General features: G+C 28.7%; 1 protein-coding gene across 1 annotated transcript; it reads right to left on the bottom strand.

Annotated features, from left to right (window-relative positions):
* Positions 1 to 10,677: 10,677 nt before the first annotated feature.
* LOC105846040 (uncharacterized) lies at positions 10,678 to 17,415 on the bottom strand. The gene is made up of 2 exons (XM_065807073.1): positions 16,380 to 17,415; positions 10,678 to 10,973 (listed from the first exon to the last, which is right to left on the bottom strand). The coding sequence occupies exons 1-2, from the start codon at positions 17,130 to 17,132 to the stop codon at positions 10,818 to 10,820; spliced, it is 909 nt and encodes a 302-aa protein (XP_065663145.1). The 5' UTR covers positions 17,133 to 17,415; the 3' UTR covers positions 10,678 to 10,817.
* Between the last annotated feature and the right edge of the window lie 1,759 nt (positions 17,416 to 19,174).

Below are 19,174 nucleotides of genomic sequence, written 5' to 3' on the forward strand. Positions count from 1 at the left end.
TTTCAAAAGATAAAATAACTTATTTTATCTTTTGAAAATAATTAAAACTAGTTTATTCCAGACAACAGCTTTATGAATAGCTATTGATAAATAAACAAAAAAATAATTAATTTTCATTTCTGTTAGAGTGGTTGTTACGACCAGGGCTGACCAGGACTGACCAGGGCTGACCATAGCCGTCCCGAACCGGAGTGAAGGAGGTACTCCCCTTTCCCCAAGCTGACATATATGTATTTGAGTAAGCACATTTGTACATTTAGCATTTCAGTTAGTAAGTTTTGAAGTATAGTTGGCAAATGTCAAATACCTTTTGTGTGTGTGTGTGTCTCTAATAAAACAGATAGAACCCTCTTCCCCCCCCCCCTCTATTGATGACATCATTTGGACGGCCCTAACAACAACCACGCTGAATAAGAGAAGCGAAAAACAGCACCATAGCTACAAATATCCCCGGCTTATTTACGGTAAATTTTTATCAGGACCACGAACCTATTTTCTCTCGGCAAAAAAATTAATACAAAAACAAATAAACCAAAAAAATGCCTTTTCAATGCTTTTTTGCTAAAAATCTTCTTTCTAAAAAGTTATAAACCCCAGCTTTAATGAAAAACATAATATTAGAGAAAAAAAAATAAGGGTACAACTCCCCTTACCCAGGAAACAAATTTAACATGCATGTTCATTGGGACAAAAAAGTGGAGTTCTCCAGTTGACTCTGAAAACAATTTTAAGATGCACTTTTATTAAATTTACACAAACCCTGGAAGTTTTAGAGCTCTAGCTAGTCTGGAAGGTAGTAAAAATCAGTCGCAAGATTCCGGGACAACGGATAGCCGACAAACATCTTGTGAACGTTTGTCGGCTATCAGTTTGAAAAAATATTACAAGTTTATTCTAAAGCACTATTTTAATTGAATAAAATTTTATTTTTCTGATCATTCTTGAGCGGGTTGGTTAGCAACGCAACAAAAAGGATGTTGTTAGAGTCACAACAACCTACAGTAGAAGACTGAACAGCTTTCCTTACCATCTTTTTTACAAATAGATTAAATATGATAAAACGCAATAAAACATTATATCTGGTAAACACTCTATTAATCATAAAAATTATATCAGATAGTTTGAATAATTTATAATTTTTTGAAAAGTGTTTTAGCAGTCGATGTCCTTGCGGATACCAAAAATTTTATATTGCGTCATATTACCATAACAAAATACTTGATTAAAAGGGCAAATACAAAGAAAAAAACTGGAGAAAAAGCGCGCTCTAACGAACAGTGACTTAGTCAAGGTTTACAAATGCATGAATTACCCATAGCTTAGAAATTATGCCCACTTCCCCTCTCCCCCCACCACCTCTCCCTCGCCAAAGTTTCATTATGACCACTAACCTAGTTCTGTCCAACAAAAAAAAAGAAGTAAAAAATTAATGATTATTTAGCAGCCCCTTTTAGCACTCATGCACCAGGGAGCCCGTATCTCCACTACTGGTATACCCACATGTTGGCTATATTTACCCTTAATTATAATAGAACTACCCTTTATGATATACGCGAAAAATCCTTTCCCGATGCCCCACCACAAACACTGCCCACATACATTAGAGTATTACCTGAAGTATTACCCAGAAGTGCCCTCAAACAGGCAATGGATTTGAATACGCTACCTATCACTTACTTACAAAGTAAAGTATACAAATTCCAAGAAAAAAAATTACCATTATTTGTAATTGTAAATAACGATTTTTTTCAAATTACTTTTATGTAAGCAGTTTGTTACTGTATATTAATTATTTACTTTTACACCTAAATATTAATTATTTACTTTTACACCTAAAAAAAAAAGTAATTTGTTGTTATGATGTAGTTTTAATTTACTTTGTAAAGTAAGTGTTATGCTTTTTAAAGATTATATTTATGTATTCTTAATATATAACTTTTCTTACAAATAAAAAGTAAAGAACATTTCGATGTAAATTTTTTACATAACTATAACCAAAATTACTTTTCAAAGAAATTTATTTTACACGACTTACTATTAAAAGTAAGTTACATTTACAAGTAAAAGTAAAAATGCAAATAACTTTTACTTGTAAAAGTAAATTACTTTTTCAAGTAAAAGTGACTCATTTGAAAAACTTGACTAAAGTAATTAAGTTTTACGCGTTATAATTTATGTAAAAAAAACGTAAAACATATGTAAATTACTTTTAAATGTAAGTAAATTATATATTTTTACATGAGTTATGTAAAGTAATTTACGCTTTAAAGTAATTCGCGTTTTTACATCAAAATAAGTAAAAGTTTCATCCCTAAATAAAACACTCATTTCGCATATGGCTAAATAAATTAGTCGATTTACGTACACTACAATGCGTCTGTTTCTATAAATTCAAACTTTCCTATGCCTATAAAACCCAGCTCACAGGTACGAAGGGCAAATAAGTTTAAAGTTTGAAAAAAATTTAAACAATTGACTATTGATTACTGTATGGAATAAAAATGCAAATATATTTATATAGAATGTAAAAATAATTGCTAAATATTCATCTAAAATGGAATTGCTAAACGGTTATTTAATATATAATTATTTATTATTACATTAAATTAATTCTTTGCGTTTAACTTTTTTAATTTAACGAACCTATATTGGTGTGCTGATTCCAAAAGTTCTTGTAATGACTTCGGAAAGAGTGTATCTTTTAAAGGTAAATAAAATTTTTAAGAAGAGAAAAATAAGCTAGAAAATTAACGTAAGTTAAGAAAGTACATGAAAGATTTTTTTAATTTTACGTTTATTTATTTTTTTCAATGACATTTTACATATTTTTACCTTGTCATTACAAATTTATTAAAGGACATAGCATATAAATGACTAGAGTAAATAAAAGGCTAGAGGTTTATAATCTCCTCTGGGTGATGATAAAGTGACCTTAAGGTGCTTAAATTTCACAGAAAGCTCTCTCGTAAATTATTGATCTTAAAATTTTGATTTGTCTCAAGTCTTGTAAATAAATAAATTTCTTTCAATGCTAAAATACGTAAATAAAATCATTTATGTTCTAGAGGTATAACAAACATAATAAGAAGGGCTAATAAAAAAACTAATAATATAAAATTATTCATATTTATTGTATTCATCAAAGAAATTTTTTGACTTTGACTTTGACTTGTCTTTATCTCAAAATTTTGATTAGTCTTAAGCATAGCCGCTGCAAGGTAAGGGGGGGGGGGGGAAGGGGATACCGGATGCTTTTTACCCGGGCACAGAATCAGAAGGGGCGCACAATGACCAAAAACATTTTTTTTAATTTTATCAAAATAGATTGATAATTATTAATCATTCATATGAATCACCAATCAATACATATGAACTACTGAAATCTAGTTAATAATCAATTGGGTAACCAAGTAACTTTAACAACGGACTATTCGAGTAACCAAGTAATTTTAATTTTTATATAAGGAGCTAAACAAACGAAATCATAGATGCTTTATATAAGGCATAAATATTTAGAAGGCTAATTTTGTTTCTAAAAAACATACAATATAAATAAATTGTGTTAATCTATTTATTAAAATCGTGCTCAATGTGATTAAAGTACATTGCTTAGTTGAGATTCTAAGCTTTTATTTAGGTTCGCTAAATATCATAAAAATAGATTTTTAAGTTTTTTACATCAAGTTTGATAAATTTTTCTATTCGGAGTAAATAGAGTGAGGAAAAATTATTATTTTAGTATAAATTATACAATGGTATAAACTTTTAAATTTATATTGAGTTGTCTTTTTAATAAAAAAACATAAAAAAAATTATTGATTGGTTATAGTTTCTTGCTTACGTGCAAAACAAAAAATGTTAAGTTTCAAGAAAAAAGATACTGACTCTCAAGGCAGAAAAAAAGCTGTAAATAGGACAAAAAATGAACAAAAAAATAAACGTACACTCGAAGATTGTGGTATAAAAGTTACAAAAAATGGAGAAAAGAATAGGTCAACAATGTTCAGATCGATTACTACAAATTCCTCTTAGACATGTCAAGCTGTTGAAATAGTAAGTTTAATCATCTTAACGCGACATTTTCTTTTTCAAAAATGAATTCGCTAATATATTATTGTTATATAAATCAAGACATTTGAAAATCTTTAACTTTATTTTATGTAGGATGGCATTCCAAATGAGTCTTATGAAATCTTGTTGAGCTCAAAAGTACTATGTCTCTTTTAAGTAGCAAAATGTCGGCAACAAAAGTTTAAAATTAAAACGACATTTTGGTAACCTTTGCTTCATGAGAATTTTTTTAGCTATTATTATGAATTTTTATTTGAACAATTATTGTGAAGTTTTGAAAAAAAGATGAATATTTATCTTTTTATTTGAAATATTCGGAAATTCCAATGGATGAGCCATTTGCTACCAACGATCCTGCTTTGTGGGTCGAAAATTTGTCATGAGTAAAACGCGATTCTGTAGTTCTATAGATTCTGTAATGGAGCCTCCACAAAATCCTTTATCCTTTTTAAGAGACTTGTATAATACGAAGGTACCTGAATCAGTTTTTCACAAAATATCTTGCAATGGAGAAAAGATGAATTGAGGTTGGCTTGTTTGGAGTGCTACTTCTTTGCTATCCGTCCTTTGTTAAACTGGTAATCATTCGCATTTTCTACGTTAGAATGGTTGCATCAATCAAAACTGGAGAAAGCTAGCTGACAAAGTAAAAAGTCATCAAAACAATCCTAATTATCGAAACTATTATATTAAGTGGAAAACAGCGTTAGAAAAGTTTGGCAAATCAGTGTGGGATTGATTTAAGTCTTGAAAAATCGATAAGATATGAGGCAGCCCGGTGGCGTGAAATTCTACTATGCATCTTAGCAGTAACTCTCATTTTAGCATCATGTAACCTTAGCTTCAGAGGCATGTTTATGAACGTTAATTATTAAATTTAATTTTAATTAATAGTTTTTGTATATATTCTATTATTGATCTAACGACTGATCTATTAAATGAAGTAAAACCTCTGGAGAAATGGATTCAGTCATTTGAATTCATTATTATGAAAAACTTTTAATTCAAAGCTCTTCAAGTAATAAACTGTCACTGTCTCGCGTCAATCAGAAAACATCTCCTTAGATGAAGAGATGAAGCTTATGAAGACGCTTATTGAGGGTCTCATCATACTAGGATCATCTTGGCCCAAACTCTTTAATGAAGCAAATTCGGTTGCCTACGGTCTTGCAAGTTATGGCTTTCAATCAGACTTTGCTTAAAGGAAAACAAGGAAAAGGAAGACTTTTCACTAAGAAGCCAAGAACAAAGTTCATTTCCACGAAAATAAAGAAAGCATTTTGAGGTTAATGCATACAGTATCTCGATACACTAATTCAATATATAAGAGACAAGTTTCAAGTTGCAGAAAAGACAACAAACAGGTTTTCGTTCTTATGGCCCTAAGGACCTTATAATATATATATATATATATATATATATATATATATATATATATATATATATATATATATATATATATATATATATATATATATATATATATATATATATATATATATATATATATATAATACGGTAAAGTAGTCTAATACCGCCAATTCATTTTTTAAAGTTAGATTAAAGAATATTTAGTAAAATATTTAGACGCAATTTAGGAAACGTTGTCAGAACTTCTTATATAATTCATTTTTTAGTTATAAAAAATCATATTTTTTGAACTTTCAATTATTTTATTGTGGTTTTAAGTCATTCACAATTATTCTATACAGTGTAGGGCGTGATTTTAGAACATTCTATTTTTATCATAGATCAAAAAAGTATCGTTTCAATTAAAACTTGCTCAAAACAATCGACGTTTTATTGTTATTTTTGTTTCTTTAAGTGCCGTCAGGGTTCGTCAGGGTTGTCAGGGTCAGGGTTAGGGTTAGGGTTATGGTTAGGGTTAGGGTTAGGGTTACATTATTGGATTTTTGAAAGTGAGCAATCTTCACAATGTAAACAAACAAAAAATCCGTTTTACATAAAACAATGATATCTGGCCAATATCGCCAAACTGGAGTGGGCTGATAACGCCACATGTTTATTTTGATTTTCGATATTGAGATTTTGTGTATATGTGTTGTAATTGCACTCGACTCTTGTAATTTAATGTTTATGCTATCAAATTTACTTTAAACTACTGTAATTAATTTTATAATTCTTAAAATTATTAAGTTGCTGCGCTAATTGCATAAGTTAATTCAAAAATGAATGTTTAGGGAAGACCTTTTCCTTTTAAATGTACTTTTGCTTTTGTTATCTTTTCACAACCTCATTATTATTAAAAAAGATGATGTCAAAGTTAAAAAAAGCATATTGTACTTATTATACTTAGCATGCAATTGGTTTCAACGCTTAAGCATTACTATAACTTCAAAAATCGTGTTGCAAGTGTAGTGATTAAAGCCTTATTTTAACTTGATTTTGACAATTTTTTGCTTTTTTATGAAAGATCCACATAATTAAGCGATATTTAAGTTGTATTAACTAATTTGAATCAAATGGTGGTTTTTTAAATTTTTGTTTCAGATCTGAATTTTTTTTTTTTTTTTTTTTTTTTGTGGTCATCCTCCTTAAATTCTTAATTTTAATTTTTTTTTGAAAATCGATTATTGTGCAACCAAATTTTTAGCTTGTGTTCATATGAAGAGTTTTTTCCCCGCCTTTATACCCCAATTCATAGGCGAGACCTCGCCTAGGCAGGATAATAATTTTACATACGAACGCAGTATTAAAATTGGATGAGTTTTTAAGGAGAGGCTAGATCTCAGTGGTTTTTTTTAATACCAGTTTGGGGGATGATTTTTATCCGTATGCACATCTCCTAAAGCGCGTTTTTCATTTTCAATTCAGTAGCAAAAAATTTTACTATCAATAAAAAAATTTTTTTGTTAAAGTTTGGGTTATTGGAAAAAGTACAATTCAAACCAACATCGAAATAAGTTGATTTTATTAATTTAAAATAATATTAAAAATTTAAATATTTTTTAAATATTTTTACAATATAAAATGACTAAAATTAATAATTGAATGTCATGGTCCAAAAATAAAAGTTTTTATGTGACGTAAGGGCGACAAAGTATCAAACATTGATCAAAAACTGACAATTTAGTTATTTGTCATTAACTTTTTTTGACTTTTTTGCTTAAGGCGAGTAAACAAAATCTTTAACATTTGTTTTGAAATAAAAATTACTAATTTATTCGATAGTCCTAGAAAACCAACCGCTCTGACAAAATTTTTAGGCGGCCTCCAAATGACTTTTCCTCCAAAATTTCTTCTGGCTACTGCCGCCATTAGAAAGGCTGAAGCCACTGGAGGCGGAAGAAATAATTTTTTGCCGCTAATAGTTAAGCCAACAGCTTCCGCATCCCTAAAAAGTCGGCCTTTCGGCAAAAAGTTACTTTGCCGCCGGGCAGCATTATCAACTCTGACTCGTATTCTTTGAACTTATTTAAATGTTATTTTTGCATTTCTTAGTTTCAAACTAGATTTTAAAAATGTTTTTTATAATTTTTGTTTAAAAGCTTTCTTTGATTTACTTAGTGATATGTCTAAAAGCGATACGTCAAAAAGACGGAAATTGTCTGGTGCGGAAGAGAAGCGCCTTAAACTGAAAAAGGAAAAAAGTTGATTGGCAAGATAAAAATCGCACTTCTTTGTATAAAAGAACTGTCTTATCAACTTGATTTAGCACTGCTTCTACTGTTAAAAATACATCTCTTGCTAGCCACTACAACTGCATTTATATTAGTGCGCATTTGAAAATATTATATTTGAAGACCATATTTTACTTCATATCTTTAAAAACATTTTAAATGATAAATTACCACAAAAACGTTACGTAAAATTACCATAAACTACTTATTAAAAATAAGAATGTATATATATATATGTATATATATATATATATATATATATGTATATATATATATATATATATATATATATATATATATATATATATATATATATATATATATATATATATATATATATATATATATATATATATATATACGTCGCTAAAAGACAAACTTGATAGCTCCCAAAGAAAAAAACAAAAGGTTAACTAATGATTGGTGTCAAAAAAAAAGAGGAACTTCAAATACCTGTTAAATGAATTGAAAAGAGTTGAAATCAACTCTTTTCTTTTATTTAATTTTCATTAAAAGAATTGGCTGTTTAACTTTTATAGCTCGACGAAAACTTTTAAGTATGCTAGGAAGGCGGATAGAGTCAGCATATATATAACTGATTGAATTATAAGACTTACAGTCTGATTGGAAAGAACTGTCATTAGGATTTAACGTTGAGTCCAGATAACAATTTTTAAATAACAGCTGATGGAATAAAGGATATCAATATTTTTAAGATATTTTTACAAAGTGCTAATTAATTTTTTTTATTTGTTGGCCACTCCAGTTTTTAAACACTGCTAGCGGATTATCTTTATACAATCCGAATTCGCCTTTGTTGTAAGACTGCAACAATTGAAACAAGATAAATATTCCAACTAACTCACTGACTTCTACGCCAACAAAAACTCTTATAGTGATATCTAATTAATCTACATTCTTGGCCTGGATTAAAAAAGTTGAGGTTTATTTGATGTCACCATGGGAGCCTTTATTGGTGCAAAATTTCGTGAGTTAGTTGGAAGATTTATTTTATAGTATTTGCTATTCATAGTATTTTTTTCTTTAGGACATTCATTTTTATTAATTAATGCAACAGTATGGCCTTTTAAAATTATGTTTCTGTCAAAAATTTTCTGCAATTTATTAGTGGGTGGGAAATGTTTATCTATTAATTTTAAAAATGCTTTTCCAATATTTATGAAAATCATATAAACTTATTTCCAGTATTCATGGGTAATATGGGTAATTGATTGCATTTAATTAGTTTCCAACAAACAGTTGCCAGTTATAGGTATATTAAGCTTCTAAATCTCCCTGGTACAAAAATCAAACTTTAATTTATTCATAAATGCATCATAAAAATTATAATTTTATGGAACTCGTATTCTGCCCAATCTCCTTTATCCATCCCAACTTTTTTTTCAAGATTTTATTATCAGTGGATCAAGTGCCAGGGATAGGACATTGACGCTCCATAATAATTGCAGTTACAAGCATCGTCTCAAATCATTGAATTGGAAATTCAGTAATAGCTACTTCTACAAGATAGAGAATAGGTTTTTAAAGGAGTATATCTTTCTTTTTGATATTGGCAAAGTTTGAAAAGAAAGTATTTCATGATTGCTTTCAAGAAGAATAATCAGTTTTTTATAGATCAGATAGGAGAAAAACGTGTATATTGCAGAATAGCTGGATTAATCATTTAAGAAGTCAGTGAAAAACAAGTACATTCGGTTTAGGAGGATCGAAGAGGCAGCATGTAAAGGAGAAATGACAATAAGTATAATAAAATCTTGAGGATGTTTTTTATTAATCAAGACCTGAATCTGGAACTAATGTAAGTTTAGATTATTTAGATGATATGGTTTACCTGATAGATTCAGTTGTTCTAATAATTCTAAGATAATATATTGCTGAAAACCTATGAAAATTATACTGAAAATCTGTTTGACTGTACTGTTTTGGTTTTTGCATGATAAAGAGTACATAAACGCCCACAAACTTTATTAGAAGCTGCAATCAACAATGAAACTAGTGTGAATCTAGAAAATAATGGTCCATCAAAAAGTAAATAGAAAAGTCAATAGAAAGAAATTTACGAAGATTAAGATATTATGCGACAACCTCAGGCAAAAAATTATAAATACCCTGAAGTTAAAATAATCTCTGCGTTCGTTTTGATGGAAAGTAGATAATTGAAACAGACTGAAGAAGATTTAATATAACAGGTTGAAGAGGATTTAAATATAACTGTTTTTGTAGAAAGGATAGCAGTTAGTGTTTCATAGCCTGATATGTATGATAGTAATGACATACGGCTGGGTGTTATTCAGTCAGCAAGCTTTAAAGGTAATGACCCGGCTAAATCAATTTTAAATCTGCTAGAATACTTTGTTGCAATACTAAGGTGTCCAATGCCGGAGTACACTCTGGAGCTATTGTTATTCTTAGCTCCGTCAAGGAAGAGGTGGATAAAGATTAAAAGATCTAAGCTAGCAATTATATTTTAGTGCACTGAGCTTTTAGATCAGGTACATCCAAATATTTAAATCCTGTTGAAAAATACAGTTACAACGGATGGTGATTTTTTTAAGTTTGATTGATGATTAGTGAAATAAAGTTTGATTGAAAAAAAGTAATTAACTTCAAATTTTTTTAAATAATATTTCGAAAAGTAATAAATATAAATAAATATACTGCACATTTTACATTTTTTTACTGTATATACAATATACTTTACATAACATAATAAAATATAACGATATAAAAACTGAGTTTGAGCATAACAAAAGATGATACTTTATGTTAGAAGAATTTAATTTCTAAACAAATATAATTTTTATTTTATTGTTAAAATTATTTTAATAGTTGTTTTTTGTTTTTTTAATAAATAATTGAATGATTTATTAGTAATGTAAATTAAATCTTTTCTAAAACTAGTTAAACCTTAACAACAAATATACTTAACATAACATAAAATCTTCAAACAATTTGTTGGTCTCGTGTTGTTGTTTTTCTCTTGTTTTTCTCAGGTCGAAAGTTGTCAAATTACTTTAAAATTTTCATTCCCATTATCAAAATTTTATTTTTGTTTTTCTTTTTTTTTAAAGAGAAAAATAATCGTTATTGGCAATTTCCAAATGTACAAGTTAAAAATGTTATAAAAATAATTACAAGAATAATAATTGTGATAATCGAGATGTAGTATTTTCTCCATCTTTTCTGAACTTGTCGGGAAGAAGAGACACTTGTCGGAGCTGGCGGCACTGGTGTAAAATCCTAAATAACAGTATAAATTATATTACAACAAAATTATATAACATTATAAGATATATTAAACATGTAAACGCATGAAAGGGAAAAAACTACTAAGAAGTTAATAATTTTTAGTTTTTAAGTCTAAAATACTGTTTAACGGTTTGTATCCACAGTGATGCTAAATTGATAAAAACTTGAAAAGAAAAAAATTTAAGATATAAACACCAGGGGCCGTATTCTCATCTCTCCGTTAAGCTTAACGGAGCTTTGTCTGAAATTTCATTACAATATTTCTAAGTAAAGAAATGACGAAAACTTATATAAATTCGTTAAAATAAAACTTATACCAAAATAAAACATTTATGTTTAAAAAAATATAATTTTAAATAAATTTTTTATTACTGTAATTTAAAAGAAATTTTTGACTAACGCTCCGTTAAGCTTAATGGAGAGATAAGAATACGGCCCCACGAAACACCATATAAACAAATTTAGATTATTTAAACTCGTTTTAATTTTAATTGATTTAATAATTTTTCAATACACAAGTATATAATAAATAAAAGTTCAATAAATGAGAAAAAAGTTCTTGCTTTGAATTTTTGAACTCTTGGTTTCTATGTTATACTTCATAGATATCTATTTCATGAATCCTTCTTACCTATTCATTCTACTTTCTAACAACCGTCTCATACCTACCAATCAATCTATTTGTTTCTTATATTTTCCCATCAACCAATATAATATGCCCAATATATCACTCAATATATCAATACATCAGCCCAATATACTTTAAACGATTTTTTAACTGAATCTAAGTGATTTTCACATCTTGATATTTTAAATATATTTTAAACCAATTGTTAATGGGACCTATGTATTCATTCAGTGATGTGATTGGAGCAATAGAACTTTTTAAACGTTTTTATCACCAAGTTTTAAAAACTATAAACTACAATAGTTTTTTTTTGTTTTTTTGAATTTTTTGTTCTTTTCTTAAATATTAAATAAATTTATACAAATATTTGGGTTTTCAATATTTATACAAATACCAAATACCCTAAATAGTGACCCCCCCCCCCCCCAAATATTTGTATAAATACCAAATAGTAAAATGTATGAAAAAAATCAATTGATTTCAATTCAAATTTTAGCTTTTATTTAAGAAGTGATATTTTAAAAATACAAGCATATTCAATTTTTCTTCTTTCATTCTATTACGAAGTTTAGTCTTGAAGTTTCCAGCTACAGAAAAGACTCTTTCAATGACTCTGAAAAGACTCTTTCAAAGACTCTGTTAATGTTGGTTGCACAGTTAATAAGGCATTGTAGATCATCTGAAGTTTATCTGTACATTCTTTTGTTCCTTCAAACGCCTTAATTTCATTTTCGATCGATGTTTTGACTGTTTTCTGATGGTTTACAAAGTGGTTGATAGTGTCATCAAGCTTGGATGTTGAATTTGAATCATTTTCATCATCATTTTCCTCCAAAAATGGTTCTGCAAATAGTCTTGTATTGAGTTCTTTAATTTCTTTTTTAATAGTTAATTTTGACAAATACTTAAAATAATCACTTTCCTTTGGATAATCACCAGTGTGAAGAAAAAATCAATGTTGGTATTAAATCGATCTTTCTTCGTGAATCAAATCGAGTTTTTAAACTTTTGAGCATTTTTTGTGAAATATCACTTTCCTGTGCGTTGAGTGTGTTGAATAAATAGATAAATGATCCTTCTGCCACCATTAAATTGCAGCATTTAGAGCTTAATATTTTAATAACGGCTTCAACAGGAATCAAACAATCTATTATGTCTTTAACTTTAGTTTCAATTTTGTCATCATATGAACCTTCAAATTCAATTATTGTAGATTTTACAATTTCTTTCAGTTCATAAAATCTCAGCAACATAGGAAGTACACTATTCCATTTTGTCTTGCAGTCAATTAATAGAGTTAACTCTTTTCCTGTTGTTTCTTGGACATTTTCTTTAAAGCGAGCAATTTTCAATGGAGATTTTCGAAATTTTCTCACATATCCTTGAACAACTAATATAACATCAAAGTAGAATTTTTCCATTGGTAAAGAGCTTTCTTGTTCATCAAAATCTAGTTTTTCATCAAAATCTTTATCTTCATTATCAAGTTCAACATTATCATTATATTCATCGATCACTTCACGATCTTTTTGATATAAACAGTCAACAATAGCTGAAATTTTTTTTTGTTTTTGTTATTCACCTCCTCAAGGCCAAGAAGGCCACTACAGATAAGGAGGCTACTTAATAGTGGTTATAACCCTCTCTCAACTCTATAACTCCGAAACACGAACCTCGACGAACAAGGCCGCTGCGCGGAGAAACAAGTTGAGCGCGGTACTACCAGGGACGTGGTGGGGATCGAACTCGGAACCTCTCGCTTATGAAGCGAGCGCTTTACCACAACACCACTACCGCATTTATTCCATGATTGTAACAAAGTTGATTTTCATATGGCATCAAGGTGGCATATTTTTTCATTACGGAAGCTCCATTGTTTATAGTTGAGGTGATATCTTCTGAAATGTCAAGTTTGATGTCCTGGAGTTTTTTTCTGACAATTTTTTTCAATTTTTCAGCATTACAACTACCTGATCCAACAAAAGTTAATGTAAATTGCTTAGATTCAGTGTCGTTGTGAATTTTGATATTTAGATATCTCTTGAATGTATTATCACTCCACTCATCAATTATTGTATTAAATTTCTTTCCCATGACTTTAGACTCGAATTTTTAACGCAAATTCATTAAAAACTTCTTCGTAGTATTTTTTAATATCTATCAAACTGTTGATCTTGATTTAAGCATTTGATGACCGCGTGATGACAAGTAGCATCCGAATTTATTATTTGATTAATTGAAAATCCATCTTTGGCTGCACATTTTGATATTAACAACTCTCTAGACTCTCGAACTGTAAAACTTGTTATTGGACGTTGAATTTTTTGATTACTTAGACCTTCTGTTGGTTCTGATGTATTCTTTCTTTTAAGGGATATATCCATGCCATGTTTCAATTTTAAATGATTCATCAAATTCGTTGTTCCATAATTAACAATCGTACAAACTTCATTACAGTTGTCAACTTGACATTTTGCCTGATTTTTACTGAATTTTATAAAATGTTTCCACACTTCACTCGTCATTTTCTAAATAAAATTTTAGTTTAGTCAACGTAACCTAAAAAAGCATGAGACTCATACCTGATAGTGGTATTTATAGTACTTCTTTGTATAATTTCTTGATTAAATTCACAATTAAACAAAGATAAACTTTAAAAAATTTTAGTAGTAGTGAATTAATTATGATACAAATTTCACGGAAATTGCGTAACTTGGAAATTGAAATAAAGGGTTCGTAACAAATTAGATTTTTAAAAATGTGACGGTTATTTTTAAAAAAAATGCTGAAAAAGAATTTAAAAGTTTTTGCACTATTTGTATACAAATAATTGGGTAAAAATACAAATATTTGGGTGACCCCAAATAGTGCTGAAAACACCAAATACCCATATAACAAATAATTAGGCTCCACATCCCTAGTCACTTATGAAAAAGGCCTTTCGAAACATTCACTTTCGAAAAGTATTCGAAAATTGAAATTTTGCTTTTCAAATAGAAAATCTGATATTTTTACCTAATGATTTTTTTTTTTTTTACTATATACAAAAAAAAAGTGTTTTTGAAGATTCTTTCAAAATGACAAAGTAAAACTTTATCTAAAATATTTACATTTTTAATAAATGAAAATAACAAACGACAACAAAAAGAAAAAAAATAAATCTGGAAAAATTAAAAGACAAAATTGAAAAATAAAAAAACAATTTAAAAAAATCAAAAGTCAGTTATCGGGTTGTCAATTAATTACGTCACACAATTTTCGAGCATTTTTAACCCTCTCCTGCCTTACACCCCCCACCCCCCCCATCTTCCTTATCACAACATCGTAACACTTTAGTAACAAGTCCCGTATAAGTCGTCACAAGACCACTAACCTACCGCCCTGCCCCTAGAGCGTGATATAATTTATATTCGACTCATATAGTACAAATTTAGGAGGGTCTAATGCAGTGGTAACTTAAAAACGCTGAGCGGAAACAAGGCTTTATTAGGCTTGCTTTTAAACCATTTTTTCATCAAATGAAAAAAGCACATCTAAACTTTTGCAGTATTTATGTTTATCCGCATGCTTTAATTAGGTGAACCTAATTAACAGCATGTATTTCACCTATTTCACCTATTGCACCTTCTAACATCGCGTGCAATCCTGTCCGCTATCTCTATGCTATTATTCTAAATCGACTACTTCTATCTTTCACTCTTACATATCTTCGTTCTTCTAAAAATTACTTTACTCTTGGTCCCTTGAGCGGGTTGTGACACTCCTTTGGAGCCGAACCTGTCTTTTGCTGTCCTTGGTAATGTGGCCTCTCTATGGCAATTAGCCGGAGGAGGATAAACCACAATACCTTTTAAACCATTTTTCTAATCATTTTTTACTAGTTTGGTACGCCTTCACTCCTTTGGCCCAGATACCAAAATATATTTAAACCGGTCTTGAATCATACCTTTTAAGTAAGTAACTGCTGAGCTGAAGGTATATACTATTGAGAGAGTGGAGCATTTCTATCAAATTGATTATGTTTTGACTCTCAATAAAAGAATAAAATACCAACAAAGGAAAAAATATTATAAATAGTATTAACTAATATTTCAATTTTAATTAAGCACACAAACTCTTGAGCACTATTTTAAAAACATTAATTTAAAAACACCAATTTTCATTGCTTTTTTCTAATTTATGAGTCATGTTGTTTTATCATTTAAATATTTTTGCAGATGTTTTCCAGGATTTAAATAATTGGGTGGTGACATTTTGGCAAACAAAGAAATAAAGTACATGTATGCCATTAGTACAGTCTAACATTAAAAAACATCAATAGCAATATTTATTTTATAATGGAATAGCATTTAGCAGTTTACTTTTTGTAGCAGCTTCTAAAATATTCAATTCCTTTGCGAATTCAATTACCGTGATGTTTCCAAAATCATTTTTATTTACGACATATATTCTGCTTGTGGTTTCTTTTGCTTTTGTTTCAATTTCAGCCTTAAAACAACCAATCCATAGAAGGATCCTTAAAGTGGGGAGTGGGGAGAGGGGAGGAGGGGGCGCTAATGTTTTAGTTATTACATTTATGGAATATTTTTAATAAAATTGTTCTCTCTGTTTTGAACTAAATGTCAAAGCAAGCGCTTCCTAGTATGTGTGTGTTTCTGTACACATGATTTATGTGCAGTATGTATTGGATAATTATACAATATACTCTGCCTTTTTTCAAATTCAATTTTATTAAATACTTTAGCTAAAAACTAAATAAATAAACTTACTAGTTGACTGTTCAGCTGCTTTCCAGTAACTAACTCATATTTGGGAGGTTCATCACATAGAAACTCCTTTGATAAACTTAAGTACGTTGGCAATTGTTTTCTCCGTAATTTTTCAGTGGAACTTATTAATTCAGTTAATGTAACTAATTTTTCATAAGGTGGTAAGCAGTCCTCAGCAGTTGGTTTTTGTTCATCGTCGTTTGTTTTAACCAAACAAGAAGTAGCATTAACCTCTTTAGATAATGGTAAGTTATCACAATCAAAATTAATGGCAAATGTATTTATATGTATTTCATTGCAGTCCTGAAGCTGCGAATTTTCAACATTTTTTGGATACATTTCATTGAAGTTACAGTCTTGAAGCCGAGTATTGTCTTTGTTTTCTTGATGTGTTTCATTGCAGTTGCAGCCTTGATGCCTAGCATTGTCTTTGTTTTCTATATAACAAAACGAATTTGATATTGAATCATTCTGATCATGATTCAAAGATGAAGTGCAGTTTTGATCTGGATATAAAGAAAGTATATGGTTATCGTTAGATGAAATGTTGGTGTTTGCGGTACATGAATATTCCTCATTTGCGTTTCTAATATTTTCTGCGTTTTCCGATGTGCTAAGAATTTTGCTTTTTGAATCTTGTTCGTCTTTATTAAAGATTACGCTGCTAGCTTGCAATGAATCATTAAATGAACTAACATTTTCACTGGGTTCGCTTAAAAACAGAGTTTCTTTTGCAAAATACGAATTAATCATTATATATAAAAACTGGTATTATTTTTTGTTGTTGTTGTTTATTTTAATGTAATAAATTTCAGTCATAAAATGTCACGTTTTCTTCAAAGTGTTGTTTTGTCAAAAAAACAAAACAAAAACCTTTTATAATATTATATAATTAGTGCATTAAACACATTGAAAAGCATTTACTAGACAAATAATTCAAAACATCAGAGTATGACTAATTGTTAAACGTATATCCAATATGTTTTGTCGATTGTATTGTTGAATACCTTTGTGTTTTTTCAAATGTATTAACTTCCTAATATATATATATATAAATATTATAACGCTTTGAGATTAAAGATAAAAATGTTAAAAATGTTGACGGATTTTCAATAAAAAAAATAAGAATTTGGAAATAAGCTAATTTTAATTTTTCTTTTAATATAATTATAACTATTAATAAAAGTGAAAAGTAGTTTAATAAAAAGTCAAAATTTTTACCTTAATTAAAGTCTCACATGATTTCCTCACCAGGTCTCCTCACCAGGTCTCCTCACAAGATCTCCTCACAAGATCTCCTCACCAGGTCTCCTCACCAGGTCTCCTCACCAGGTCTCCTCACCAGGTCTTTTCGTCAACCAATGGATTTTAATAAAAAATTAGTGAATTTAAATGAGTTAGATTTTAATTCATTTTTTTTTTTAGTTATAAAAACAAACAAACAATAAAACAAAAACAAACAAGTTTATATATATACACACAAACAAAAACATATTTTTTAGTAATATTTGTTAAAATGAATTATTTTATGAAGATAAGATAAAAAAACTTTTTTTTGCCAGAGGAAACAATTTTTTATTAAAAGAAACTGTTTTGATATTTATTTGTTATCAAAAAACTCTTGTAAGAACAACAAATAGATGTGAGTGCCTTATTTGCTAAATTACTTAGTTAAAAATAAAATCCGCAGCATCAGATCTTTGTTTTAACAATTATTATTATTTGCCGCATATTAAAATTTATAATGAAATAAAAATCATGGTTATAAAAAAGAGAGCTGGGGCAAGCAGAAGACATAAAGCGTCTTATCATCGAGCCCCATTTACATTGAAAAAATCGTCAGTTTATATACAAAAAAGAAAAGTAGCTAAGTACATAATAAGAATTTTACACATGTTGGTTATAATATGAATATTAATATAATATAAATATTAGTGTTGAAATATAACGCAATATATCAAAGATTAACAACAACATAAAAGTATTAAAGTTTTTTAACAAAAAAAAAAAAAAAATTAATTAAAAATAAAACTGTAACAATAGAGTAGTAGTGTCAATAACTATTTTTTTAGATAATTTATATTATTTATGTATTTATTTTAAAAGAGATATTTTAAATCAAAGTCATTTTGTAATAAGAGACTCTTAGATTCTTTCCTGAATTGTTACAAAGAGATGTTTTGAATATACTTTTTTTTGTAATAAATTTTGAAAAGTGTTTCCATAGAAACGGTCTACGGTATTGAATTCGGTAAGAACTTTGTTACTATCATCAAAGCAACAAACTTCAAGAGTTGTTGCGTCATGCTTCAAGAACATGTGTTGCGCTGAAAGATTTTATTCTTCACATTCAATGCAAATAAACAACATCTACCCGGTGGGATAAAAATAGCTAGATGACATAAACGTGTTTAAAACGTCTGAACATGTCACGTATTACTACGAATTTTAAACGTCTTTAACGCGTCTTTTACTCATAGGTGGCGACTAGCTAGCTATTCACTAGCTTATTTCCCACCGGGTATCTGTCATAAAAAGGTGAACACACTGTTTTTTATCATTGCTTTAGATCACATGTATTTTTGCACGCTAGTAACATGGCAGAAACTTACATTCGTTTGTGCAAGATGACATTAAAAAAGCTGACCGACTTGCGATATCTGTTATTACTAACAAAGAAGCTTTTCATCATAAAGACAATAGCACATTTTGTCTTTATGATGAAAATATATATATATATATATATATATATATATATATATATATATATATATATATATATATATATATATATA

The sequence above is a fragment of the Hydra vulgaris genome, chromosome 10, assembly GCF_038396675.1.
Source record: "Hydra vulgaris chromosome 10, alternate assembly HydraT2T_AEP".
Lineage (NCBI taxonomy): Eukaryota > Metazoa > Cnidaria > Hydrozoa > Anthoathecata > Hydridae > Hydra > Hydra vulgaris.